Here is a 20,958-nt window from a genome sequence, read left to right on the forward strand (position 1 = left end):
GAAGCGGGGTCAAATTGACATCAGATAAGCAGAGTAGGGTAATAGGCTCTGTTTTTTTTTTTTTAAGATTTTATTTATTTATTTGAGAGAGAATGAGAGAGAGAACATGAGCAGAGTGAGGGGCAGAGGGAGAAGCAGACTCCCCGCTGAGCAGCGAGCCCAATGCAGGACTTGATCCTGGGACTCCAGGATCGTGACCTGAGGCCAAGGCAGACGCCTAACCGACTGAGCCACCCAGGCGCCCCAGCTCTGCTTATAAGCACCACCAGTGAATTAATCAAGCTGTTAGCAGAAACGCAGAACACAGTTTACACATTCCATAGTTGGAGGTTTTGAAAAATAACCTTCTGGGGCGCCTGGGTGGCTCAGTCGGTTGAGGTCCGCCTTTGGCTCAGGTCATGGTCCCGGGGTCTCCGAATGGAGCCCCAGGTCTGGCTCCCTGCTCCGTGTGGAGTCTACTTCTCCCTCTGCCCCGTACCCCACTCGTGCTCTTTCTCTCTAATAAACGAATAAAATCTTAAAAAAAAAAAAAAAAAAAGCACCTTTCTGAGAGCACCAAGAAAAGAGGGCACCTTTGGTTTTTTCCCCCAGACCCTGTTTCTTCCTGCTTGGAGGTCTTCGATTACGTCTAACCTGTATTCATTCCTGCGGCAGGTGCCGGTACTAGCAAAGGTTACTCCTAATCAGCATGGGCTAATCTTTCATCAACATGGCCTTAACCTTCCAATTTGAGATATAATCTCCCCCCAACACACAAACCTTGCATTATTTTTGGCTCCATAGGACTTACATGTTTTATTTATTATGTATCTTGTCTTCCTCCCTCCGTTCCGTAAGGGATTTTTGTCTAATTAGTTCCTTGCCATATCCCCAGCAACTAAAAATTGTGCTTAGCACACAGCATTATGTTGAAGGAGTGAGTGAGGTATCCACAGACCGGCCATCAGAGGGCGACAGAGAGACTTAACTGGAGGCGGAAATAAAATGTTTTACCCCGAGCTTCACGAGCGGTTCCGTTAAGTTTGAACTGGCTCGGCCACCGTAGTGCTTAGGCCGGAAATGACCGGCCGTTACCGGCCTCCCCGATCCGGGAAGACGGTTTCGGGCTGTCGGAAACCGAACCCCAAGGTCCTAAGGCAGGTACTTTGCGGAACTCAGACTCCGGCCCAGGGTTCCAGGCCTCCAGGCCTCCGACGGGCCCAGCCACCAGCGTGGCTACTCGAGACAGTTCAGGGCCGGAAACGGGGCAGCGTGGGTCATCATGGCGACGCCGGCTGGGCTGGAGCGCTGGGTGCAGGACGAGCTGCACTCGGTGCTGGGGCTGAGCGAGCGGCACGTAGCCCAGTTCCTGATTGGTACCGCGCAGCGCTGCGCCTCGGCCGAGGAGTTTGTGCAGCGCCTGCGAGACACCGATACCCTGGACCTCAGCGGGCCAGCGCGGGACTTCGCCCTGAGGCTGTGGAACAAGGTGTCGAGAGGGGCGGGGCGGGGCCAGGCGTGGGAGTGGCGGGAGAGGAGGTGGAGCAGGGGAGGGGCCCCAGGTTATTTGTCCAGGTGAGGCTGGGCTAACTGTCTTTCCGGGAATTAAGCAAGTTCAGTTCACAAGCACGTAGCTTTTGTCCGTTGTCGCCTGGGTACTGTGCTACGTGCTGGACGTCCAGCTCTGGGAAGAAGTTCAAGGAACGTTAAGTGTTATAGAGCAGTGTTTCTCGAACTTTAATATGCGTGCGACTCATCCAGGACCCTTATTAAAATGCAGATTCCGATTAGGTAGTTTCGGGATGGGATCTTAGTTTTTGCATTTCTAACTAGTTTCCTGGTGAATCCCATGGTCCACAGGCTACACTTTGACTAGTGAGGCTATAGAAAAGATATGTGAGAAGTGCTGTGGAAAAGGCAGAAAAGGTAGGCGTAGTGATCAGGGGAAGCAGCCCCAAAGAGTCCCCAAAATCTGTCTGGTAGAGAAGGGAGAAGGAATAAAGCTGTAAAGGTGAGCTCCTGGAGAACAGGACTCTGTATTTCTTGTCTTTGCATTTCTCCCACCTGACAGCACCTTACAGAACAGGTGCTTAGTTAGGTATATGGAAGAGAGAAAGTGTTCAGCATGTTCATAGAATGGCAAGTAGCCTGCTTTGGTTGTCACATCTGGTGCCTGGCGGGAGATGAGTTTAGAACCTAAGTGGTATGAGCATAGGGACTTTATGTATATCTGTTTAGCATGTATCCTGGAATCTGGTATAGTGCCAAGCTTATGACAGGCCTCTGCAAACCAGTCCTTGTAGCATATCAGTTCTTGCATTGGGATGACTTAGTCGTGGGGAAGAACAGAGGCTGAACAACTGAGAATTGGTTTTGAGAATGTAAAATAAATTCCATGAGGGCAGGGATTGTTGTCTTTTGGTCCCTAGTAAGTACCTGGTGCATCAGACAGGCTTCATTAAATGTTTGTTAAGTGAATGACTGCAAGGAGATTCAGAAGCTGAGAAGCCCAGTTCAGGCTGATTGATGAACATGGTGTGAAGCCATGGGGAAAAGACACAATGAAGGCTGGTTTAAGATCAGGTCATTCCTTAAATTCGGAATGGGGCAAAGTAGGTTGGCAGAGATCAGGAGTTGCTCACATCCCATTATCTTCCCTTCTGATAGGTACCACGGAAGGCAGTGGTAGAAAAGCCAGCTCGGGTGGCCGAGCGAGAGGCACGAGCCCTGCTGGAGAAGAACCGATCCTATAAGTTGCTGGAAGACAGTGAGGAGAGCAGCGAGGAGACCGTAGGTAGAGCTGGGAGCAGTCTCCAGAAGAAGCATAAAAAACGGAAACACCTCAGGAAGAAATGTCAGGAGGAGGAAGAAGAGGAGGAAGAGATTTCTGAGAAGGGGAAAAAAAAGACAGGGTAAGTCAGAAGCAGGGTGAGAAAGGATGGGACGGGATGAGGGGGGCGATAAGCCTCGTAGGAGGCCTTATCTAATCCTTCGGGCTGGGCTGCAGGGGGAGTAAACAGCAGACTGGGAAGCCAGAGTCGGAGGATGAGTGGGAGCGGACGGAGCGAGAGCGCCTTCAGGACCTGGAGGAACGTGATGCCTTCGCTGAGCGGGTTCGGCAGCGGGACAAAGATCGAACTCGAAATGTCCTGGAGCGGTCAGACAAGAAGGTACATAAGAGCAGCATGTTCTATAAATCCGCAGGAAGATCCCTGGGTCAGACCTGAGGTTGGGTGTGATTGCAGAGATATTGATCTCCGGGAAGACCAGGATGGGCTCTGGTGGTGTTCATCTCTATAGTAAGAGGGCCTTTCTGGGTCCTCTGGCTGTGGCGACCCTCTGCCGAACCTGTAGCCCTTGAGATTCCTCACTGAGAAGGCCCGTTTCTTTATGCAATGGTAAATCCGAATGAGCCTTGTGATTCTAGAGGGGGAGTGGCTGTGGGAGATTTTGGCCTTACAGCCCTCCACTTTTGGTTTCTTCTCCTAGGCTTATGAAGAGGCTCAGAAGCGCCTGAAGATGGCCGAGGAAGACCGGAAAGCCATGGTGAGTCCTAGTGCCCAGGAAGCCAACTGTAAGAAGGCAAAAGAAATAATTTTCTGATGAAGTGGTTTGGGGTAGGGAAAAGGGACACAAAGGAAGTACAGTGGGGATGCTGATGGGCTGTCAGGTCTGTTTTGACAGGAGCTTGCCAAGGACTTACTTAAGTTGTAGTGGGAAAGAAGCTGCCCACAAACCGTCTTACTCCTTAGGATCTGAATCACACTGTGTTCGTGAGGGAGATGTGAGCTTTCCCTGAGATTTAAGGAGATGTAATCAGAGGTCAGCTGGAACATCCAAGGGGCTGGCTGGAGGATGGGGGCAGGGCTGCCATCCCACTGCTGAGGTGTGTGCTGTCTGGTCAGCTTGGGCACACCCAATTCCAAATACCTTCCTACCACCTAATCCCTCCATCCCAAACATGGTCTAGTGATCTTCCTCTAGTTTCCTGAGTTTCTTCTTTCTGAATGGGGACACAGCCCTTGTAACTCATGAACTGAACTTATCATGGTGTGAGTTTTGGTAGGGTAAGCGGTTTTCCAAAGGCCTGGTCTTCCCAAGTAAGGTCACACTTCGGATTCTCAAAAGAATTTTGAGACCCTTGATATCCTAAAACTGGCCTAGTGGAACTCAGGTCTCTCCTGGCCAAGCTATCTCAGGACCCACCATGGTCAGAGACTTCTGAGCCATCTGTCAGTATGGGCGCAATGTTTTTATTTGCCAGAATTTATTTATTTTTTTCCTTTTCAATCGTGAAAACGTCCAAACAGGAAAGTTAAGAGAGGAGTATAATAAACTCTCATATAGAAACTACTAAGATTCAGAAATGGCTAATATTATGTGTAGTATTTGCAATGGCTGTGTAAATGTGGGCTTTTTTTTTTTTTCTTTCTCAGCTTTTTAAAGGAGTTTAGACATCATGGCATTTTATCCCATCAGTATGTCTCTCCTAAGAATGAAGACTCTGTCCTCTAAAACCACAGTGCCATTGTCCATACCCCAGAAGATGAACAGTAATTCTCATGTATCAATGAGGAACCCGTTCACAATAAAATTTCCCCAGTTACCCCAAAATGTCTTCAGTACCTGCTCTTTTCAAACCAGAACCCAGTCAGGTTTCATGCATTGCATCTGGTGGTTGTCTCTTTTGTTCACTTGTTTCCCATTTTCTCTCGCTCTCATCTTGTACCATGCCCCACATTCTGGATTTATCTGACTCTTTACCTTATGGTGTTGAGTTCTTCTATGCCCTGCTTCCTTTAAAGTGGAAGTTGGGTCTAAATCTTGCCTCAACTCAGATTAAAAAGTTGTGACAGAACACTTCTTGGGTGGCGATGTGCACTTCATATTACACCACATCGGGGGGACGCACTGACTGTGTACCTGTTAGTGCAGGTAGCGTTTCTGCCAACAGCCCTTCATCTACTGGTTTTTTTTTTTTTTTGACAGAGAGGTAGCGAGAGCAAGAACACAAACAGGGGGAGTGGGAGAGGGAGAAGCAGGCTTCCCACCAAGCAGGGAGCCCGATGTGGGGCTCGATCCCAGGACCCTGGGATCATGACCTGAGCCGAAGGCAGCTGCCTAACGACTGAGCCACCCAGACGCCCCATCTAACGGTTTTAGTATAATCACTACTAATCCTTTCCTAAATCTGCTGTTTCACTGGGGATTACAACAAGGTGATTTTTAGAGCCTGACATTCCTTCTACATTTATTGGCTAACCTTTTTATGTAGAGAAGAACGTTTCCTTAACAACTAGGAATGAGCAGGGCGCTTGGGTGACTCAGTCAGTTAAGCATCAGACTCTTGATTTCGGCTCAGGTCATGATCTCAGGGCGGTGAGATCCATCCCCACATAGGACTTTGCCCTCGGGGAGAAGTCCGCTTCTCTCCTTCTCCCTCATCTTCTTCCCTTCCCCTGCTTGCATTGCTCTCTCTCTCTCTCTCTCTCTCTCTCTCTCTCAAATAAATAAATAAGTCTTTTTTTTTTAAGATTTTATTTATTGAGAGAAAGCACAAGCAGGAGGAGAGGCAGGGAGAAAGGGAGAAGCAGACTCCCCCCTGAGCAGGGAGCCCAATGTGGGGCTCGATCCCAGGACCTGAGATCATGACCTGAGCCAAAGGCAGCCACTTAACCATCTGAGCCACCCAGCTGCCCCAGTAAATAAGTCTTAAAAAAAAAAGAAAAAAACTAGGCATGAGCTACAATTCCTTCTTAAAAGGCAGAGCAAGTGGGCCACCTGGGGGGCTCAGTTAAGCATCTGACTTGATTTCAGCTCAGGTTATGATCTCAGGGTTGGGAGATTGAGCCCTGCGTCGGGCTCCAAGCTTGGCACAGAGTCTGCTTGATATTCTCTCTCTCCCCCTCACCCCCTTCCCACTCATGCTCTCTCTCTCTGAAAAATAAATAAGCAAACAAACAAGTAAATCTTAAAAGGCAGAGCAAACGTTTAATTACTAATTTTGAGAAAAAGGAGTTTGATCTAATAGTCACCTCACTGGTAACAAAAGCTTTTTTCCCATTTTTTGTGTGTATGTGTGTCACATTAGACTCATGAATTTTTATTTCTCAATATTTTATAGTTGCATATCATTTTTTTTTAAGATTTATTTATTTATTTGAGAGAATGAGAATGAGAGAGAGTACATGAGAGGGGGGAGGGTCAGAGGGAGAAGCAGACTCTCTGCCGAGCAGGGAGCCCGATGCGGGACTCGATCCCGGGACTCCAGGATCATGACCTGAGCCGAAGGCAGTCGCTTAACCGACTGAGGCACCCAGGCGCCCCTCGTTTTTCTTTTTGATACTCAAATTGCCCTGAGCTGGGTTGTTTTGGTTTGGGGGGGTTTTTTTTGGTGGTTATTTATTTTATTTTTTTTTTAGTAATCTCTACACCCAGTGTGGAGTTCGAACTCAGGACCCCAAGATCAAGAGTTGCATGCTCTTCTCACTGAGCCATCCAGGTGCCCTTCACATTGCCCTGGTTTTTTTGCCCATATTTTAAGAGAACATCCATCTCCTCCCTCCATCAGGTTGAAAGAGTATTTGATTGTGGTACTCAGATTAGATCATGAGCATAAGTTCCTTTTAAGTCTTCATAGAACAAACAAGAAAAGCCAAGCAATTAAATAGAATTGGGGCTCCCAAGGAGAGGGCTTGATGAGGTTTTGCCACCACAGTAGAGGAGGTTGTTTTGATCAAAGGGAAGACACTGTTGCCACAGTGGGAGGGCTCATGGTGAGAGCTGAGAAAGGCCTTAAGGATGTGGCCAGTCTTTTACTGTCATCCATAATGTGTCCTGAAAAGCTCCTGTCAAAGGAAACATGTAGAAGCCAGATGACACATTGTATGAACTGGGGAGAGGTTCAGAGGCTAAGCATTTCTGATTACATCTTGCCTTACAAAAACACTCTCTGATGCTATACTTCCAGTTTTTTGTGTATAGTGTATTTTCCCCCTTTTCCCAAACTATAGTCATTTGATTTCAGACCAGGGAGCATCTAACTGAGGCTGAAGATTACCTCCTGTTGGCACATCCAGTGGTTTCCAATAGTCTCACTTGTTTTCAGTTTGAGATCTGTGCTTCTAAATGCTGGTATTAGCCCTTTTGTTTTCCTCCTTTCCACTAAGTTGAATAAAATAGTAAGAAGAAAATCTAAAATATTCAAATAATTGCCCTAGTGTATCTATGTTGACAAAGACGGTGAGGCTGTTCAGAAGGACCTTCCAGCAGGATTGTGCTGCTAGAAGATAGCGTGTAGGGTCAGTGTGTGGCTTTCACATGGGCCCGGCTTAGGGCACACCATTAGTCAGGTTGGACATTGCCAAGGGACACTGCTGGCCTGTCAGGGAATTTGTCACTCTTACGGATAGGTAAGGAAGGGGTTGCTGTCCCAGCGAGGTGAAGATTTGGCTGCCCTGTCTTAACCCAGGTCCCTGAGCTGCGGAAGAAATCCCGCCGAGAGTACTTGGCTAAGCGGGAGCGAGAGAAGCTTGAGGACCTGGAGGCAGAGCTGGCTGATGAGGAGTTCCTTTTTGGGGATGTGGAGCTGAGCCGACACGAACGGCGGGAGCTCAAATACAAGCGGCGAGTTCGTGATCTAGCCCGAGAGTACCGGGCGGCTGGGGAGCAGGAGAAACTGGAGGCCACCAATCGTTACCACATGCCCGAGGAGACCCGAGGCCAGGTGAGGCAAAGCAGAGTCCACTTCAGCCCTGCTCCCCAAGCTGAGGGGCGGGAGGTCTTCAGGACCCTGGACAGTGCCTTGGCTGACCCCAGTGGGTGGGGGTAGTGACGGGGAAGGAGAGGCCTGGGGAGAGGGCATTCCTCTGTCTTCACGTGCCCTTCTTTCCACAGCCAGCACGACCTATGGATCTAGTGGAGGAGGAATCAGGCGCCCCTGGGGAGGAGCAGAGACGCTGGGAGGAGGCCCGGCTGGGGGCAGCATCCCTGAAGTTTGGGGCCCGAGATGCTGCTTCCCAGGAGCCCAAGTATCAGCTGGTGCTGGAGGAAGAGGAGACTATCGAGTTTGTGCGGGCCACTCAGCTCCAGGGCGACGAGGTGAGTGGGAGAACTCTGGGACGTTCTAAGGAGGTCGGGAAGCCAGCCCTGAAGCTCACGCCCCTCTTTCTCCTCAGGAGCCATCAGGCCCACCGCCCCCAACCCAGGCCCAGCAGAAGGAGTCCATCCAGGCTGTCCGCCGTAGCCTCCCAGTGTTCCCCTTCCGCGAGGAGCTCCTGGCAGCTATTGCTGATCACCAGGTCCTCATCATCGAGGGTGAGACGGGCTCCGGGAAGACCACCCAGATCCCGCAGTATCTCTTTGAGGAGGTACAGTCATTCACACCCTCCAGGTTGCCGAGCACCGACCCTTGACAAGCACAGTCCTGTCAGACCTCCTTTTACATGTTGTTTGGAGTAGTCACTTAGCTTCTCCATCTTTAGTCATTTAGTCTTTTCCACTAAATTGTGAGTTTCTTAGGAATAAGGACAAACCCTTTTCGTTTTTCTGTTCTCGCTTCTGCCACCGTGTCTGTGTCTAGTTCCAACGTTCCCTTTGGAAAGACCTGTAGACGGATAGATGGTGGGCTGGGGACCTTCCCACGCCAACCAGCTCGGCCATCATTCCTCTGCAAGGGCCAAAGAACGAGTCAGAGGACTCGGTTTCCTGCCTTTTCACCCTTTTTTGTTCCCCTTTGCTTCTGGGTCTGCCCCAGTGGGTCTGTCCTTTTCCAACTCAAATCTAGGTGAGCCGGAATGTGATTACCCAAAAGGCTGGGACTCTCAGGGCTGGGTGAGGATGCCCTTGAGGGCCCTAGGGTCTGCCATCCTTATGTCTGCCCTGGTGGTCTGCTTTTCAGTTTCTGTTCCCTCCTTTTCCCCTGCCTTGTTGTACATTTACACCTTCTTTCTCTGAATTATCTTGGGCCCCAGGAGCATATTTATTTATTTATTAAAGATTTTATTTAGGGCGCCTGAGTGGCTCAGTCGGTTAAGCGACTGCCTTCGGCTCAGGTCATGATCCTGGAGTCCCGGGATCGAGTCCCGCATCGGGCTCCCTGCTCAGCAGGAAGTCTGCTGCTCCCTCTGACCCTCTTCCCTCTGGTGCTCTCTGTCTCTCATTCTCTCTCCCTCAAATAAATAAATAAAAATCTTAAAAAAAAAAAAAAAGATTTTATTTATTTGAGAGAGAGAGCACGAGCCGGGGGGCAGGGGGGCAGAGGGAGAGGGAGAAACAGACTCCCCGCTGAGCAGAGAGCCCGATGCAGGACTCGATCCCAGGACCCTGGGATCATGACCTGAGCCAAAGGCAGACACTTAACTGACTGAGCCACCCAGGTGCCCCCCCTACCCCCCAAGGAGCATGTTTAGCCAAGGGAAAGCCTCTTCTCTTGTCCTTCAGGGTTACACAAAGAAGGGAATGAAGATTGCCTGTACCCAGCCCCGGAGAGTAGCAGCCATGAGTGTGGCTGCCCGGGTGGCCCGGGAGATGGGTGTGAAGCTTGGGAATGAGGTAAGATCTATGGGGACTGAGCAGGGAGGGGAGCCTCTAGGGTCTGAGACGTACTCCACACTGTGCAGGGCTTCACACCACAGGTCCAGGCACTGACCCCTCATCCCCTAGCCCTGCACTCCTTTCAGGGAGCACCAGTCCAATCTCGATCGCTAATGGCCCTTTTGACAGGTTGGCTACAGCATCCGCTTTGAGGACTGCACATCAGAGCGAACTGTCCTCCGCTACATGACAGATGGGATGCTCCTCCGGGAGTTCCTCTCTGAACCTGACCTCGCAAGTTACAGGTACACATAGGGTTCCCGTCTCCCACGAGAGAGCCACCAGCTTCTCTTCCACCCAGTCTACTGCCTTCCTCCCCTTCAGCACCTTCCTGTAGCTCCTTAAATCTCCGGCCTTTCTCTCCTTTCTTCTCATCCAGCTAGTTTGGCCTTTGTCTTCTGACTAGCCCACCAGTTCTTGAATCTTTATGGTGTGGACGGTCCTAGGACTGACCTGCAGGTGCCATGGAGATGAGGTAGAAGAGACTGCAGAGAAGTTCTCTCCCTCGCTCCCCAGAGTTTAGAAAACACCAGGATGGTAGAGCGGTGCTGTGGAGACTTAAAAAGCCACATGAAGACCCTTTGAAGAAATTTAGAATGTTCATCTTAGAGAGGAGAAACTCAGGGGAGACCTCCTGGTTCACATGGACAAAGAAGTCAGACTTGTTTCACATGACCCCAGAGAGCGCAACTAGCAATGATGAGAGAGGTTACAGGGAGACAGATTTCAGCGCAGTACTACGAAGCCGGAGTGGTGGAGATTGGAGGGGCTGTCGGTGTGCTGGGGCCCTCACTCTTGGGCCTCTGGCCCAGGTCTTGGAATGGCTTGGTCTGTGAATAGTGAGTTCTCAGTGCTGGTGTTGGGCAGGCAGGACTCGGACGAATGTGTTTAGGAGGAGAGGGGGTCTGTGCATGGCCTGTGGTGGGGTCACGCCAGCCGAGCAATATGAGCTTTCTCAGCTCTTAGGAGGCTCTGACGTTCTGGTCTTAGAAGATCACAAATGGAGGGGCGCCTGGGTGGCTCAGTTGGTTAAGCGACTGCCTTCAGCTCAGGTCATGATCCTGGAGTCCCGGGATCGAGTCCCGCATCGGGCTCCCTGCTCGGCAGAGAGTCTGCTTCTCCCTCTGACCCTCCCCCCTCTCATGTACTCTCTCTCTCTCATTCTCTCTCTTTCTGAAATAAATAAATAAAATCTTTAAAAAAAAATTCACAAATGGGGCAATAGGACAAATATGATTTGAGCCTTCACATGCCTTGCAGAAATCTCAGAACCCATAGAAGGCTAGCCAGTGCAAGAGTGTTTGGGGTGTAGGGCTTTCCTATCAAGCCAGCCTGCTTTGTAGAACAGCTGGGGGCTTCAGCAGCATAGTCGGGGTGAGCTCCTGCAGGCTTGGCTGTCACCTCGAAATCCAAAGACTTGAGCAAGGATAAAGAAGACGTGGCACTCAGGTAACTAAGGAGGAGACCAAAAATCCTGCAGGGCCCTCTAAGCTTGGGGCAGAAAGGCTTGCCCGGTCCCTCTCCCTAGAAGGAGGCAGCAGGGCCAGCAGGGACAGCCTCCTGGGCTCTTCGAATCATGGTGGCTCAGGTCTGGCTGTTCATTCCCAGCCAGCACGGGGAGCCAGCCTTGTTCAAAGAGGCCCTGCTCTCACTTTTTTTTCCTCTTTAAAACAGATACACTTACTTCTGTTGACTCTCACAGACCCGTGACTCTGACCCAGAGAGGATGTCTGACTTGTCCCGGCCTTGGCTTCCAGCCTCCAAATCTTGGCTGCTGTCCTCCCAGGCTGGGATAAGCTGCAGGCTTCGGGGTCTTGGTCTTCTTTAACTTTCTCTTTGTCTTCCCTGACGGGGGTGATTGGCTTCCCTTTGGAACCCCCTCCTCCCACATTCACCCTCGGGCTCTTTGCTTCCCTCTGTGCCCTCGCCCAGGGGATCCTGGTGTCCTCTCCTGGCCAGCTTTCCTGGCTCACTGCTCCCCTGATCTCTCCCCAGTGTGGTGATGGTAGATGAGGCTCATGAACGGACCCTACACACAGACATTCTCTTTGGGTTAATCAAAGACGTTGCTCGCTTCCGGCCTGAGCTGAAGGTTTTGGTGGCTTCAGCCACACTGGACACTGCCCGTTTTTCCACCTTCTTTGATGATGCCCCTGTCTTCCGAATCCCTGGACGCAGGTTTCCAGTTGACATCTTCTATACCAAGGTGCTCCCCTCAGGGAGGGTGGGCTTAAGTGTGAGGCAGCAAAGCCTGGGCCTTTGGAGAAGGTTGTCCCAGGGAGGGAAGGGGCATTGGAGAGTCCAAAAGGGACCTGGGATAAACTGGTTATTGAGCTGGGAGAAGAAGAAGTTTCCCAAACAGATGGCCTTCCTGTGACCCCTTTCCTCCTCCTCCCTAGGCTCCAGAGGCTGACTACCTGGAAGCTTGTGTAGTGTCTGTGCTGCAGATCCATGTGACCCAGCCCCCTGGGGATATCCTGGTGTTCCTGACGGGACAGGTGTGAGAAGCGGGGGGAGGGGCAGTGATGTATCCCAGGGGAAGACAGAGCTGGCAGGTGGGCCTTAGGTCACTCCGGGGCCTGTGCTGCTCTCGCCATCCCAAATCCAGGAGGAGATTGAGGCCGCCTGTGAGATGCTTCAGGATCGCTGCCGCCGCCTCGGCTCCAAAATCCGGGAGCTCTTGGTGTTACCCATTTATGCCAACCTGCCTTCTGACATGCAGGCTCGTATCTTCCAGCCCACACCCCCTGGGGCACGAAAGGTCAGTTGGAGAAACCCACATTCTTCACCCCTATAGTTCACACAACTAGTAGTGAAAAAGAGAGTATGTGCCTGCCCTATGCAAGATATGTCCTGGGCCCTGCTGCAGCCACAAGGCTCAGTAGTAGTCAGTCCCTCGCCTCCGGAGCTGGGGAGAGGATGAATTCAGCATGAACTGAGACACAGCCAAATACGTGACTGGGTAAGTCAGCACTGTGGGGGCGCAGAGGAGAAGGGAAGTCCTTGGTGTGCCAGAAGGTGGGATTTGATCTGGATCTTTTAAGAAAAAAGGTAGGGAATTCCAGAGCAAGGCCTAAGGTATGTTTGAGGTCAGAGTGTAATCTAGAAGGTTGAGGGGATGGTCCACATGGTGAAAACAACTCTGGACTGAGATTAGGGAGGGCCTTTGATAGCAGTTGGAAGCATTTGGACTTTAGACGATTGGGTGGCAATCAAAGGGTTTTGAGCAAAGACGAAACTTCCATTCAACAAATATTTAACGAGCCCCTCCCACATGCCGGGTGCTGTTCTAGGGAATGAAGATACAATGATGAACAGAGCAAAGTCCCTAGCTTCACAGAGTGTACAGTCTAACGTAAGTTAGGAGGCAGTGGACACGTAAATACACAATGCTGATTTGTGACCAGTGCCATGGAGAGATACAGTGCCACATGGGGAGATGGAGACTGACCCCAGGGGAGTGGGAGTGCGGAATGGCAGGAAGGTATTTTCCTTGGGGTCTAGGGAAGGCCTCTCCTTCTCCAGTAAGGTGAAAGGGAAGCTGAGGCCTGAACCCAGTGAGGGAGGGAGCCAGGCTGATATCTGGGAGGTGAGTGTGTCCAATAGAGGGGACAGCTCATGCCAGGGACCCGAGGGAGGAGAGTGCTCTACCCAGCCAGGGAGCAGCAGTGTGCAGGAGTGGAGCGAGGGAGCCCGTGATGCTCGGAGGTGAGGGCAGAAAGGTAGCCAGGGCTAGAGGACTCAGGGCCTTAAGGGGCTGGAATATAATTCTCAAGGAGGACGGGAAGCCACTGCTGGATGGGGTTAGTGATGTGACAGGTTTACATTTTTAAAGGGCCATCTGGATGCCAGAATGATGCCAGGTAAGCAGGGCCAGGAGTAGAGGCAGTGAGACACACGAGGAGGCTATTGCAGCAAGTCCTGGATGAGGATGCGCGTGCAAGTGCTGGTGGGAAAGATGGAGGCAGGGACCTGGATCCCCTCTCCCATCTCTGAAAACAGTTCTAACCCTTCTTCTCCCATTTCCTTTCCACGTTATGTCCCTGTTCATCCCTCCTCTCCCTCGCTCCTTCCTGGCCTTGTCCCCCTCTCCTGACTTTAGACGTGAATCCCCTCAGCTCCTGTCCTTTATCTGCAGCTGCTTCTCTACTCGAATCTTCCAGGATGGCTTTTCTAGGTCACGCGGTGGGTGGGGTCTCCGGGTGACTCTGCACCCTCTCACTCAGGTGGTTGTGGCAACAAACATCGCTGAGACGTCACTCACCATCGAAGGCATCATTTATGTGCTGGATCCAGGGTTCTGTAAGCAGAAGAGCTACAACCCTCGCACGGGCATGGAATCCCTCACTATCACGCCGTGCAGCAAGGTCAGCCTGACCGGGCTCCAGCAGGGTCTCCATGGGGAAGGTTCAACTCAGAAGCCTGTGGGAGCTTCTTAGAGGACAGGGAATAAGCAGCCTACATCCTCTCAGATTTCTTACATCAGTATTGCTCTTTCCCTTTTCCCTCTCCAATTGTCAGCAGGCCTGCCTCTCCTTCCTTTCCAGGCCTCAGCCAATCAGCGGGCTGGCCGGGCCGGTCGGGTGGCTGCCGGCAAGTGCTTCCGCCTGTATACTGCCTGGGCCTATCAGCACGAGCTGGAGGAAACCACCGTGCCGGAGATCCAGAGGACCAGCCTGGGCAATGTTGTGTTGCTGCTCAAGAGCTTAGGTTATTTGGGGTCCCCCAGTCCTCCTGAGAGAGGAGGGTCGTGGGGCTAGAGTCACTGATCCCTGCAGAGAAACTGTTCTAGCCCGTCACATCTTTCCTCAGGGATCCATGACCTAATGCACTTTGATTTCCTGGACCCTCCACCGTATGAGACCCTACTGTTGGCTTTGGAGCAGCTGTATGCTCTGGGAGCCCTCAACCACCTTGGGGAGCTCACCACGGTGAGGTGGGAGGGCAGCATGGGCTGGGGCAGGATGAAGGGGTTGGGGTGACCTCTTGAGTGGTGGAGGGACACCTGAGGGAGGACTGGCCTCAACTCTTTTTCCTCTCCTTAGTCTGGCCGAAAGATGGCAGAGCTACCGGTGGACCCCATGTTATCTAAAATGATCTTGGCCTCTGAGAAGTAAGCACCACACCGCACCCCCACCCCTGCCCCCTGGGCCGGGCCCCCGGCACACCAGCTGGCTATGGTGCCGTCTTTGTTACATTGCTCTTTTTCCTCTTTTTCTCCCTACTGTATCATTCTTTAACAAATAAGTTATTAGAAAACTCTTAACTGCCCCTTTTGAGGCTCCACAGGGGCAGTAAGACACTTAACCAAATGAGTAAGATTGACAGATAAAATTTGGGGGCATGAATGGATGTGGAAGACTTAGCACCTGTGAGGAGTGCTGTGTGGACTGGTTTGGAGACTTTCTCCTTCCTAAGGTTTGGGGCTCTTAACATTGAGACGTAGTTGCGGAGGGACCACCTTTAAATGCCATTCCGCTGCCGTAGTTGAGGGCAGAGGTCATTACATGAACCTGAAGTGCCGTCTTTCCCTGATGCACATGATACACCCCTTCCTCCTGCAGAAATCCTTCCTACCCTCGGAAGTCCCCAGCGCTTTCCTGCCCCCACCTCCACGGATAGCCCACCTCCTCGACACCCACCCGTACTGCCATCGCCACCACCAGAATCTAGCCATTGTCCCAGCGGCAGTCTCCGTGTGAGGACACACCCACACAGCGATCACTTTTCCCCTTCCCGCGTGTCTGTTCCTGTGTGTCTTCCTTGGAGCCCTCACGCGTCGCCCTTCCTGCCCCAGGTACAGCTGTTCCGAAGAGATCCTGACGGTGGCTGCCATGCTGTGTGTGAACAGCTCCATCTTCTACCGGCCCAAGGACAAGCTTGTCCATGCCGACAACGCCCGGGTCAACTTCTTCCTCCCTGGTGGAGACCACCTGGTTCTGCTGAACGTTTATACGCAGGTCACGGGGCTCGGGTGACGACGGGAGGGACAGAGGCCTGGGGGAGAGCTCTGTTTCTCTGTACACTGACCTCCCCCTTTTTTGGTAACCATCTTCCCAGTGGGCTGAGAGCGGTTACTCTTCCCAGTGGTGCTATGAGAACTTTGTGCAGTTCCGATCGATGCGCCGAGCCCGGGATGTGCGGGAACAGCTGGAGGGGCTCTTGGAGCGCGTGGAAGTTGGTCTCAGCTCTTGCCAGGGGGACTATATCCGTGTCCGCAAGGTCAGCGCTTGCCTGGTCTCCCTGTCGCCCACACCCCCTCCGCCTGCAGAGCAAAGCTGCTCTGGGGGCCTGCAGCGGTCCCTCCAGCCTGAGGGTGTGCCCTGTTCCCCTGTGGAAGGTGTGCTCTTCTGGGCTGTCTTCCCACTGAGGAACTTCCCATTGAGAAGGAACCCCGCTGAGGGGTTCCTTCTCAATGGCTTCTTCATGTATTCCTTACCTATCTGGTTCTCCAGAAGCCTGAACTAAAAAGGTAGTGAGTGTCAGTGTCGCCAGGTGTGTGGCTTTCCAGGTGACTGTCTTTCCTGCCCGCCCCTCAGGCCATCACCGCTGGCTACTTCTACCACACGGCTCGGCTGACCCGGAGCGGCTACCGCACAGTCAAACAGCGGCAGACGGTGTTCATTCACCCCAACTCCTCCCTCTTCGAGGAACAGCCACGCTGGCTGCTCTACCACGAACTTGTCTTGACCACCAAGGAGTTCATGAGACAGGTGAGGGGACCTTCCCCTGCCCAGGACAGTGAAGATGGGGGGCGGGGATCCTAGCAAGCTAAAAACCCAGGTCAAGTTGCTGAGACCAGCAGAGAAACAGGCACACACATTGGTGTAAGGTAGGATGAAATAGAAAGGCATTGTGTCTTGACAGCTATGTCAGCATCTGCTAAGACTGAAGAACTGCATATTCATTCAGTGCATATTTGAATGCCTATTATGCTGGTGTTTCAGATGCTGGGGTGAGAATGGTGAACAAAGCAGATGGGATCTCTGTCCTGAGTGTACTTTACAGTCTTTATGATCAGGTTTTTTAGGGATAGTTTACTGGGGATTCTGAATGACGTGTAGAGGTGTGTCTGCCCTTGGGGTATATAGTAGTAGAGCCTGGCACCTTTCCCCTAGCCCTGTAGTCAAAGGTGGAAGAAAGAAACTCTTTTGATCACACATACATTAGAGTCTAGGTTGGAAAAAGGGGAATCCTACTGATTTTTTCTCTCCTCTTGTAGGTATTGGAGATTGAGAGCAGTTGGCTTCTGGAGGTGGCTCCCCACTATTATAAGGCCAAGGAGCTAGAAGATCCCCATTCTAAGAAAATGCCAAAAAAAACAGGCAAGACACGAGAAGAACTAGGGTAAAGGGGAGGGGACACCATCAGAACCCAACACCAGCTCCTTTTCCTTCTGTAACATTATTTAATATCTATTTTTGGAATAAAGCTTGTGGGAACTTTTTTATTTATTTTTTAAAGATTTTATTTATTTGAGAGAGAGAAATGGAGCGAAAGAATTATTATTTTAAGTAGGCTCCGTGCCCAGCATGGGGCTTGAACTCACGACCCCAAGATCAAGAGTCGTTTGCTCTACTGACTGAGCCAGCCAGGTGCCCCAAGCTTGTGGGAACTTTTGAGATGCAGAGAAGGTGACATGGAAATTCTCATATATTCACTTGGACTTTATTATTTACAAGTTAAATTACACAGCAGCTTTACACAGCATGAGATGGCAAAAAAAAAGAATAAAGAGGGGAGGAAGCTGGCTCCTGAGATTCCAGGTCTCCACCTCCACCTCTTCCTCTTGTGCGTATAGAGCAAAGTCTTCAGTGCTGCCTCCACCCCAGTTCCCGGATCAGGTCTTGGAACACAAGTGTAAGTTGGGTTCTGGCTCTGACAGTCCCAGAGCCACCAAGGCTCCCACTAGCAGCTTCTTCACAGGCGTTGGGGCCGAGTGTGAAGGCATCAGCTGCAGGGACAGAGGTTAATGCCAGCTGGTGGGATGTTCTACACCTTCACCCCATCCCCACCCAGCCTAAGGACTCACTCTGTCTAGGCGATGGCGACAAATGAGGCCGCTGGAATTCAGGTAGAAGGTGGAATAGGCATCATAGGTCCTGGTGAAGGGAAAAAGAGAAGCTTACTGAGGGAGGTGACTGGTCCCAAAGTTTAATTCAAGCATTTGTTTAAGCCAGTAGTTCCTAAATTTTGCTGCATATCAGATCACCTGGAGAACTCCAAAAACTCCTGATGCCCAGGTTGTACCCTGTCCCACTTAAATCAGAACGTCTGGCACCAATATTTTTTAAAGATCCTTAGATGATTCCACCATGCAGCAAAGTTTGAGAATCACTGGTTTGGGCTGAGCCTAACAATTTCCTGGGATTCTATTCTATGCGAGAAATTTACCAAATACTCTACCTAAGGTTGCGAGGCTCAACTTAGTAGCCAGGAATTTTCATCTGTTCACTAAACACTTGAATGACTAGCATGTGCCACATAATGTACAAAAAGAAACTGAGTCTAGAAGTTTCCTAACACCCTCAAAGTCCCCGATTTCTGTTATGTTAAAATAGAGAAAATCCCTGCCCTCAAGGAGCCTGCAGTCAAGTCAGGGTAGATCAAGGATTGTCTGGAAGACTAGCCCAGAGTCCTGAAGGCAGGATTAGGAAACCGGATCTTTTCTCCCTTCTCTTACCGATAAAGCTCTTCCTTGTCACGCTTGTAGAAACGCAGAAAGAGCATGTGGACGGGCAGCCCCACAAGCCGCCAGCGGGCTTGCAGGGTCCAATTCTCTGGGTGGCGGGTCAGCTGTAGAACCTCCAACCGAAGCTGTGCAAAATAGTTCCAGGCCAGGAAGCGGCACAGGGTCAGCGACAGAATGTACCATGTCCGGCCCCTGCGAAGAAGGACGGGAAAGATCGCTCACGATGGCATAATCAGAAAACCAAACTGGCCTCTGTCTGGGGAACGGGAAACAGTTGCGAGAAGTGGCAGGACCTTCTCTGGTAAATGAAAAAGATCAAGTAGAAAGCACGTGGTGCTTTTCCTCCCCAAGGCCCTACCCGTGCCTGGATTCTCACTTGGTACGGATGTTCAGGATCTCATTGATGAATTCCACATCCGATGAGTAGAGAGTATAGTCGTGGGAGTGAAGGAAGAGATTGGGAAGCTAGGTGGAAGAAGAAGGCATCAGCCCAGGAGGAAAGAAAAGATGATCCTACTTGTCAGTTTTCTCTTTTTGATGCCTCCTTACTCCCCTCTGAGTAAAAAGTCACGTCATTGCATGTTTAACTTCCCTTAAATCCAAACTGAAGAACATCTTTTCCTGCCTTGTTAATTCCAAGAAAATCCAGTTGACTAACCCTCTACTTCCAAGTATTACCTACATCCCTTCTCACTGCAGATGAAAGCCACTTTCAAGCTGACTTACCTCTCGTCTCAGTCTCTCATACATGACAGCCAGGTGTTCCTCCATACTCGGATCTCCTGGGGGAGTGGCAGGGGAAGGGCGACAGGTCCCAGGGGCTTGGAAAGGTATCAAAGCCCCAGGACAGGGGCAGGGAGGTCCCTCAAATAGGCTCCTAAGCCCATCCAGGCAGCCACTATGCAGCTCAGGTCCTGGCCCCTCCTCCCCCTTTCCTGTCGGAAGAACCACCCATGGTGAGCTGAGGGCCTGGATCTGAGGGAGAGGTAGTGGGGGAGCTCGAGGCAGCAGCCAGAGGGGGGGGGGGGGGGGAGACCCGAGAAGAGAAGATGGAGAAGTGGTTGTTGTGGAGGGGGGCCAAAGGGGTGGGAATGGTAGAGCCCGTGGAGAAAGCTGGTCCTAAGGAGGAAGAATAAAAGGGAAAAATGTAAGAATCTAGCTGCCTGATGCCCCCTCCTCTAAACTCTTCATTAATATGCTTCCTATCCCACCTGCTCCTCCTGGGAGGAGGAATTTGGGATGAATTCATCTCCATCTCTACTGAAAACAGGAGGAAGCAGGTACAAGTACTTCCCCAGAAACGTTAGTAAATACCTTTACATTTGTTTAAGATCCCAACACTGTTTGCGGGCAGTTACACCTCTCTTACAGAAAGAATCCTGATATTTTGAAAAATGAACAAAGGAACGGAGCAACAGATTTTAGTGTACTGTGGATAAAATGATGTAGCCCTCAACAAAACTCCACCACTAAGTGTGTGATAGAAAAAAACATCCAACTGTAAGAAGACATTTCTCCTAGCTCTGATTACATTGTGACACCTTAGGCACTCTCATTCCCTACGCCTGTCTCTTATAAATGCCCTCTTATACACGAGCACGGTAAAGCCACACTGAATTGTTCTGAGAACCATATGACATAATAAATGTAAATAAAACTTCGCCATCCGTAAGTTGTATGCAAATGTAAGCGACTATCATTTCGGGCTCCTCTAATGACACAAACAAGCCCAGGAGGCCGTGAAAGGTTGGGCTTCATTCCTCTGGTTTACCGACGTTGAAAGTGCGACGGGCGGGAGGTCACCCAAAGTCAGGCCTAGCCCGAGTCCCTCCGCTCTCAGGGAGCTCCTGGGGGGCCGGGGGGGGGTCTCACTTCCGGGAAGGCTGGCTGGCCCTGCGGGTACCTCGGTCCCTGAAGAGCCGTCTCCGCCGGGGGCGTGGCCATTTTGCCCGGCCCGGCTCAGGGACCCGAACCGGATCCAACCAGGCCGGCCTTCCTGCCCAGACCGCTATGCCGGTGTAAGATGCGCCGGCTGCAGAGGGCGGCCCGCAGGTCTGTCTGGTCGGGACCTCGGAATGCCGGGGCGGCTCCGCGGCCAGGCTGCGAACCTCTCCGCCCCCTGTCCTTCAAATCACCTCCAGGCACAGGTAACCGCGGAAACGCCGGCGAAATGCGGCCGCGCCCCGCCGTCCCTGCTTCAACCCCGCCTGCACGCCCTAGACCGGGGAGAACACCCCGTGCACTCCACGCCGCGCTGCGCAGTCCTGAAGTCCCCGCGACCCCTCGCCCCTCCACGCACCGCCCTGCATAGGTGAGAAGGGGCGGTAGGACGCCACTGCGCTTGCGCCTAGGGGCGCGCGCTCCGCCCCGCACGCCGGCTCTGAGGAGGGTCTCTCCCCGCCCCCTCTCCTCCCTTCCCGTTTACCCCCTGCTCTCACCTGGGGGCGAGCCTGGTATGTGCGGAGGCAGGGGCCGAGACGCCGGGCCGCCCCTCGACTGGGCTGGTACATGATCTAACGGGAGCGGAGACAGCGCCTCCAGTGTCCGGCCTCCGGCCTCCTCACAGGGGAGAGCGCGCCCCGGAGCCGGCTTCTTGAAGGGGAAAGGGGGGGGTGGGGGTGAAGGGGCTGAAGGGAGGGAAACAGAGATGTTGCGCGCTTGCGCACTGCAGCGGGTTCCAGGGAGGCGGTGAG

General features: G+C 51.9%; 2 protein-coding genes across 2 annotated transcripts; one reads left to right on the forward strand and one right to left on the reverse strand.

The window, feature by feature from the left end:
• The first annotated feature begins 1,027 nt into the window (after positions 1–1,027).
• On the forward strand, positions 1,028–17,027 carry DHX16 (DEAH-box helicase 16). Its single transcript, XM_025890976.2, has 20 exons — positions 1,028–1,468; positions 2,647–2,891; positions 2,987–3,149; positions 3,469–3,525; positions 7,451–7,705; positions 7,876–8,079; positions 8,157–8,348; positions 9,421–9,531; positions 9,703–9,818; positions 11,569–11,779; positions 11,973–12,071; positions 12,182–12,334; positions 13,800–13,940; positions 14,121–14,283; positions 14,386–14,504; positions 14,619–14,686; positions 15,371–15,533; positions 15,634–15,795; positions 16,113–16,286; positions 16,796–17,027. Exons 1-20 carry the CDS (start codon positions 1,262–1,264, stop codon positions 16,922–16,924), a joined length of 3,132 nt encoding a protein of 1,043 aa, XP_025746761.1. The 5' UTR covers positions 1,028–1,261; the 3' UTR covers positions 16,925–17,027.
• Positions 17,028–17,225: 198 nt separating this feature from the next.
• On the reverse strand, positions 17,226–20,940 carry CUNH6orf136 (chromosome unknown C6orf136 homolog). The gene is made up of 6 exons (XM_025890919.2): positions 20,704–20,940; positions 18,992–19,384; positions 18,642–18,730; positions 18,257–18,457; positions 17,606–17,675; positions 17,226–17,527 (listed from the first exon to the last, which is right to left on the reverse strand). Exons 1-6 carry the CDS (start codon positions 20,773–20,775, stop codon positions 17,414–17,416), a joined length of 939 nt encoding a protein of 312 aa, XP_025746704.1. The 5' UTR covers positions 20,776–20,940; the 3' UTR covers positions 17,226–17,413.
• Between the last annotated feature and the right edge of the window lie 18 nt (positions 20,941–20,958).

This window comes from Callorhinus ursinus, unplaced genomic scaffold (genome assembly GCF_003265705.2).
Source record: "Callorhinus ursinus isolate GAN/ISIS: 27379988/994484 unplaced genomic scaffold, GSC_fseal_2.0 scaffold26, whole genome shotgun sequence".
In the NCBI taxonomy this organism is placed as follows: domain Eukaryota; kingdom Metazoa; phylum Chordata; class Mammalia; order Carnivora; family Otariidae; genus Callorhinus; species Callorhinus ursinus.

Coding starts and splice junctions, on each gene's coding strand:
- DHX16 (XM_025890976.2), top strand. CDS start 1,262: ATGGCGACGCCGGCTGGGCTGGAGCGCTGGGTGCAGGACGAGCTGCAC. Junction 8,349..9,420: donor CGCAGTATCTCTTTGAGGAG/GTACAGTCATTC, acceptor CTTGTCCTTCAG/GGTTACACAAAGAAGGGAAT. Junction 15,534..15,633: donor TGCTGAACGTTTATACGCAG/GTCACGGGGCTC, acceptor CCATCTTCCCAG/TGGGCTGAGAGCGGTTACTC.
- CUNH6orf136 (XM_025890919.2), bottom strand. CDS start 20,775: ATGTACCAGCCCAGTCGAGGGGCGGCCCGGCGTCTCGGCCCCTGCCTC. Junction 18,731..18,991: donor ATGAGAGACTGAGACGAGAG/GTAAGTCAGCTT, acceptor TCTTCCACCTAG/CTTCCCAATCTCTTCCTTCA. Junction 17,676..18,256: donor GACAAGGAAGAGCTTTATCG/GTAAGAGAAGGG, acceptor TCCCTTCACCAG/GACCTATGATGCCTATTCCA.